This window comes from Sinocyclocheilus rhinocerous, unplaced genomic scaffold, assembly GCF_001515625.1.
Source record: "Sinocyclocheilus rhinocerous isolate Xijiao unplaced genomic scaffold, SAMN03320098_v1.1 scaffold19, whole genome shotgun sequence".
Lineage (NCBI taxonomy): Eukaryota > Metazoa > Chordata > Actinopteri > Cypriniformes > Cyprinidae > Sinocyclocheilus > Sinocyclocheilus rhinocerous.
In genome coordinates this window covers 3798907-3804889 of record NW_015638975.1, presented here as the reverse complement: position 1 = coordinate 3804889, position 5983 = coordinate 3798907, and the positions used below count along the sequence as shown (strand labels likewise).

The 5983-nt window shown below is 36.4% G+C and overlaps 1 protein-coding gene across 5 annotated transcripts in view; it reads right to left on the bottom strand.

Moving 5' to 3' along the window:
* The window catches only part of dysf (dysferlin, limb girdle muscular dystrophy 2B (autosomal recessive)), a 74696-nt gene that overhangs the window by 40937 nt on the left and 27776 nt on the right, over positions 1-5983 (bottom strand). For all 5 annotated transcript variants that reach the window (XM_016566062.1, XM_016566061.1, XM_016566066.1 and 2 more), the window contains one exon: positions 1684-1865. In XM_016566062.1, the coding sequence (XP_016421548.1) occupies positions 1684-1865 (182 nt within the window). The remainder of the gene's footprint in view (positions 1-1683; positions 1866-5983) is intronic.

Genomic DNA, 5983 nt, shown 5'->3' with positions numbered 1-5983 from the left:
TTCTCAGTATTAAAGAATAGCATAGTTCACACCACAACTATAACGATAACGATACAGAGGAATGATATCGTTGTGATCACTTTCAAAATGATTTTTTCCCAGCTGATGAACGATAAAAAAATCGACAGCCAATCAGAATCCATCCTGCTGTAACGAGCTCAAGAATTTAAAGCGGCAGACGCATGTGCGCTTAGAATAAACAGACGATATCGTTCGCTGGTGTGGACGCTAATATCGTTATCTTTATAGTTATCTTTATAGTTATCGTTCTTGGTGTGAACGGGGCTTAAGACTGATGTTTCTAGGTAGATATTAACAGTTGAAACAGTCTCACTGTAAAAATGCTACAGTAAAAACCTAAATTGGTAAATGGTACTTTCCCTTATGGTGAAAAACTGTAATAGATCATAGATCTAATGGATCATTTAATGTAATTTTACAGTAAAATACTGTAATGTACAGTTTTTGGAAGTGAAAAATAAGTTGTCTTAATTTGTAGTGAAAAAACATAAATCAACATTCTCTGAATCCACTATGTGATAGCTCAAATTTGATGTTTTTTTTCTTGTTATGTACATTCGAGTTTTGTTATATTTTATTTAGTTAAATTAACGTTTGTTGCATTATTTTAGTGTCATGTACCATGAAAGTGTTTTGTATTTGTGTTTGACACAACGAAACGTCTATATAGTACCACAGCTTTTTGAAAAGCTGCTTGTGACGAATTTGACAGTAAGTTGCTTTGATTTATCATGTGGCATAAAAAAAGTTCTGTCAGGACCACTACCATCAAAGATGACTGACAATTAGCATACAGTTTGGATTGGCGGTATGGTTCTGTTCTGGTCAAGAACTCCCTGCGCATCCATGCAGCCGAGCAGGGTAAACAGAACAGAACCAACATAAATGTATTGCAGATATCATAAAAGTTCAATAATTTAATGTAACATTTTAGAAATTAGTCTGATTCAAAGGAGAATCAGAAGGCCGAATCCTGACTGTCGCGAGGTGGAGTTGGGGATGGAGGAGGATAATTAGCTATTGAGCAACGCGAAAGCTGGTGATAATACTGAAGGATCTTAAATATGGGTGCTGTGATATGTGTCTCATCCCTATAGATAGACGTGGATCAGCTAGTCAGCTGATGCAAGCTTGACTAACGTGACCTGCCAGAATACTACGCTTGATTTTAAACATTTTATTTCAGTTTGTTGCCAAGGCAACATTTCTCGTTTCTAAGTTTTTTATGTTTTTCAAGTTTTCTATATTTTATTTTATTTTATTTTTGCCTTATTTCAATTAATGAAAACTAATAACTAATAATTTTAGTTAACAATAACAACACTGGTTTAAGAAGTGCAATATATAATACCACCATTGACTGACTTTAATCGTTTGATTTTAAATAAGTTACTTAAACATAATTTTGTCAAACAATTACACAGACTTCAGTCTTTCCTCATTCAAATAGATATGAACTGTACTTGCATGGTGTTATGAATAAGACTGAGCGAACTGACTTTGATATTGGTAAGATAATTATGCCTGACAAAATTAGTAGTTCTTGACCTGATCAAACTGTAAATTGGACAAGACTTCATTTCGCTGGTCGAAAGTCTAATTAATCTGACAATAAACACACCCATTTATAAAATAGCACATACCAACACAATGAAAACTCACATAGGTGTCCTGATCGTATAGTTCCACCACAATGTGCGGAGGGTTCCTCTCAGTCACAAGATGGTCTCCAAATATTTCAACTTCATAAAAGATGAGAGTCTGGTCCCAGGTGGGATTGAGCGTGTTCCGAACAGTCACCGTCTTCTGGCTCTGATGCAGGAAGGACACGATGGCATAGGGATCTAATCAAAGAGTCAAAGAGTCAAAGATCAATGAACTGCATCACATTTTCACGTCAGAATAAGTGATGAAGTATGGCAAGAGTTGCAAGTACACATCAAGGGGAATAGCATGTGTAATGTGCATTTGTATACTGTCAAAAACGAGATCTAAACTGTCAACTGAAACAAGAAAGGCTTCGTTAGGTCAAATGGAGGTTATTGCCACATAGATGGATAAATGAAATGGAAAGAACTGCATCAAGAGTTAGGAAAGATATGCAGCCATAAACTCATTGAAGTCTGTTTGCCATCAAGATTGAGGCAGTGATTTGGTACATTCTCCTCAGAACAAGACGTTCAATGCATCAGTAAACACAATAAACACAAGCATTTCTGTTTTTATTTGGTTCTGTAATGAGGGTGAATTTGCCAAGAATATAACATCAATAATGGAAGTGAAAAGAACCAGAGATACCCTGAATTATGGCGTAGGGAGGGTGAGAGCATTTTTTTTTACTTTAGTAGGTCTATATAATGTCTGAAAGATGATGTGTGGTTGTGAGACAGAGAAATGGGGGAAAAGATGAGTGAGTTAGCCAATGCATGTGCATGTGTGAGTGTTTATGTATTTAAGTGAGGGTTTTAAAGAGATAGTTCCCCCAAAAATGAAAATTCTGTCATTGCCATTCCAAATCTGATAGAAAATAGAAAAAAATATAAAGAATGTGCGTGCTTCTCTTCTATAAAATTATAAAAGTTGATTTAAGCTGATGCAATTTAACACCATTTAACCATCATAAAAGTTGTCCATATGACTCAGGTGCTGCATTCCAAGTCATACACCACAATTGTGTGAGGTATAGACTGAAATTTAAGATGTTATTGTAGCTCTTAAATTAAACTTTTTCATGACTATCTAAAGAAGCCAAATTTGAATGCAAGCACAAACTCACATTCAAAACGTGAATTTGAACAAAAGTTTTAATATGACTTCAGAACACTAGGAACAAGTAATTCGGATTACGTTTTTGTCCTTTTTAGAACTATGAACTGTCACTGAAAATTGGAATGTGTACATTCTTCCAAATGTCTCTGCAAGTAATAACAGCATATGAGATTTTAAGAGTAAATAATGGCAGACTTTTTATTTTTGGTAAACTATTCCTTTAAAAGACACAACATCCAAACATTTAAATAAACATGCACTTAAGGTGCTGAAAAATAAGAAAGTGACATCAACTACTTAGGAATGCCAGAAATTGGAGCGACAGTCAAAGTTTATTATTTCAGTCGATATAAAGCAGCCTCAGAGGGATAGTTTCACTTGGGAGGGAGAAACAGACACTTTTCCCAGCTCTTATTAAACTAGCTTACTTACACACACACACACACACATAACTTCCTACTTCCCACAAACACAGTGGCTCAAATAAACAAAGGGATAAACAAGCTATGGGGAGCGTGCACTGTTACCCAGGAGCCAATGGGAAATAAACACAGGCAGTGTCTAATCTGGCTGCTTACAGTGAACAGTAAATAAACTGTCTTCCCCAAGGGCATTGTGGGACTGGACATGTCGACGGCTGCCCACGTGTGCGACTCAAACATGATGCATGACCCTCAGGAACAATGACATGCTCAAAGAAAACAAGGAAAGGCAACCAAGAAATTTGGCTATGGATCATTTCCCATATATCAATACTATGAAGGGTATAACTGTTCAAAAATCATATTCGAATGCGCATATTCGAAATGTCCAGTGAATGACAGAAAGACAGAGAGATGATAGACTGAGTGACTGACGATAGATAGATAGATAGATAGATAGATAGATAGATAGATAGATATGTAGCATCTGGCTCAAACTTCTGACTTCCTCTAATCCCCCTCCAGTAGCCAAAGCACTGATGCAGCTCTACATTTTTCCCTCCTTTATAAATATTGCGGTCCATCGATCATTTCCCTTTACCAAACTCCGTCTCAAGCGCACCAAGGACAAGTGATTTCTGCCTCCAGCTTGATTTATTCATTTTCCTCGGAGCTCAGAACCCTGTAAAAGATCTAGGCTGGGTTTTGTGCATCAGGAGACCAACCCAAAACTATTTGTAGATTTGTAATCAGAGCGCCAGACTGGCCTGATTTATACCAGGCCTGTATTTTTAAAAGGATCCTCAATGTTTTCTCATCTGTGCTTGCGGGTTCAGAATGAACCTTAAACGCATAGCCCGGGTAGCTACATTTCCAAGATTTTGCAAAAAACAAAAAACAATATACTTCAGATCTTTCTCCACCTTAATGTCCTTTTTTTTTTTCGTTTTCATCCTTGTCTGCTTTGTTTCCATTTTTAGACTATGGTTTTTCCATGCATAGGAGATTTATACCAGACATTTCTAATGGGTGATAACCAGCGGGTGTATTTTGCCTGCATTTTAATGATGTGGAGCACTCTGGGTTAAAAAAAAATTTCACTACCACAACTTAGAGCTTTAGACCATGGCAACAGACTCGCTATGGTTTAAAGGGGGTGAAATACTGCTCCAGCGTTGCCAAGAAAGCTCTTTTATATTTGACTTTTTAAGTGACTGTTTTTTTTGCCAACATCAATAATCAGTGTCACATTTTGAATGAAAACTCACTTCATGTTTATTAATAGGTAATATAAGGTAATAACAAGGCCCACACGGAATCTGCACATTTATGAGGGGAATTCTGTGGAATGGATTTAAATATGGTAAAATGGCTTAAACAGAGCCGAGAGCACTGAAATCCATTTATGAATAACTCTTTCAAATTATAATTCTAAAAAGAAAAAAACAATAAACACACAAATGGCATTGGCAAGGTGGTGTAAAACTTTGGAAATTACAAATTTTGTGGATCTGCGAAGCTTTCTGTAGAATTCTGTGGGCCCAGATTCCATTTGGGGCAACAATTCCACAATATTCATTACACAACTATAAAATAAAACATTATCCGTCTTTCTTTCTATTTTTCTTTTCCCATATATCATTACTATGTTAAAATTCATTGTTAAAATATAATTTGCATATGTAAAAAATTGTATTGGAATTTTCAATGTAGAAAACCTAATAAAGAGAATGTTTAAAAAAACTTTATCTGGACACAGTGGGTGGGGTGTTTTAAAATATTTTTATAGTAAATTTTTGACTTAAAGAGTTAGAGTAAGCATTTTTTTTTTTACTTTTATAGCCAATAAACAGAAATAACACATGATTATGAAGAATACAGAAGAACTTTTGCTACTAGCAACAACTGTAAAACCAGAGGTTTCACCTGATGTGTGTGTTTAGACAGTTTACATCAGCATCTTCTGCTCTAACATCCTTTGACCCGACAAAACGTCACATGTGCATCTAGAATAAAAAATACACACAGTGCACATGCTTTATGTGCACTTGTTTTGATACTTTCCAAGGACACAAGTCATGGAAGACTATTTCTAATGAAAAATTAGCTTGGCAAAAAAGGAACTAGTGCCAGTAAATCAAAAAGAAAAACGTCAGAGTACAGCAACAAATTCAGCATATAATGTCTCATTTTGATTAGCCTTTTTCAGGGCTTTTCGCTTTTTAAAGTTCAGAAAGTCAGGGAGAGAGAGCAGGGTAATGGGATATGTTGCAAGCTAGATTCAAACTTGCCTCGCCCATGAGTGCACCAGCATCAGAGCTCATGAATTAACCACTAGACCATGGCTCCGACTTGATTTGTTTTACTCTATGTACCTTCTCTCCTCTATGCAAATGACATTTTTTACATCTTCGCTGCCAACATCTTCTCTCATGGACACCATTGTAAATCTACTTCATTTCGTTTCTCTCTGGGCTACACTTCACCCGAACTGCCTCGGGCTAGTCTGTGCCAGGCACAATATTTCACCCCCTCTGACGTAAGCTCAGTTACGGTTCCTCTACCATTACATCTAAAAAAATCACTTTTATGATTTTGTTATTTATAAAATGCTCCCATTATTCTAGGCCAGGGGTAGGCAAATTCGGTCCTAGAGAGCCGCAGTCCTGCAGAGTTCAGCTCCAACCCTAATCAGACACACCTGAACAAGCTAATCAATGTCTTCAGGATTACTAAGGCTATAGGCAGGTGAGTTTTTTTTTTCAGGGTTG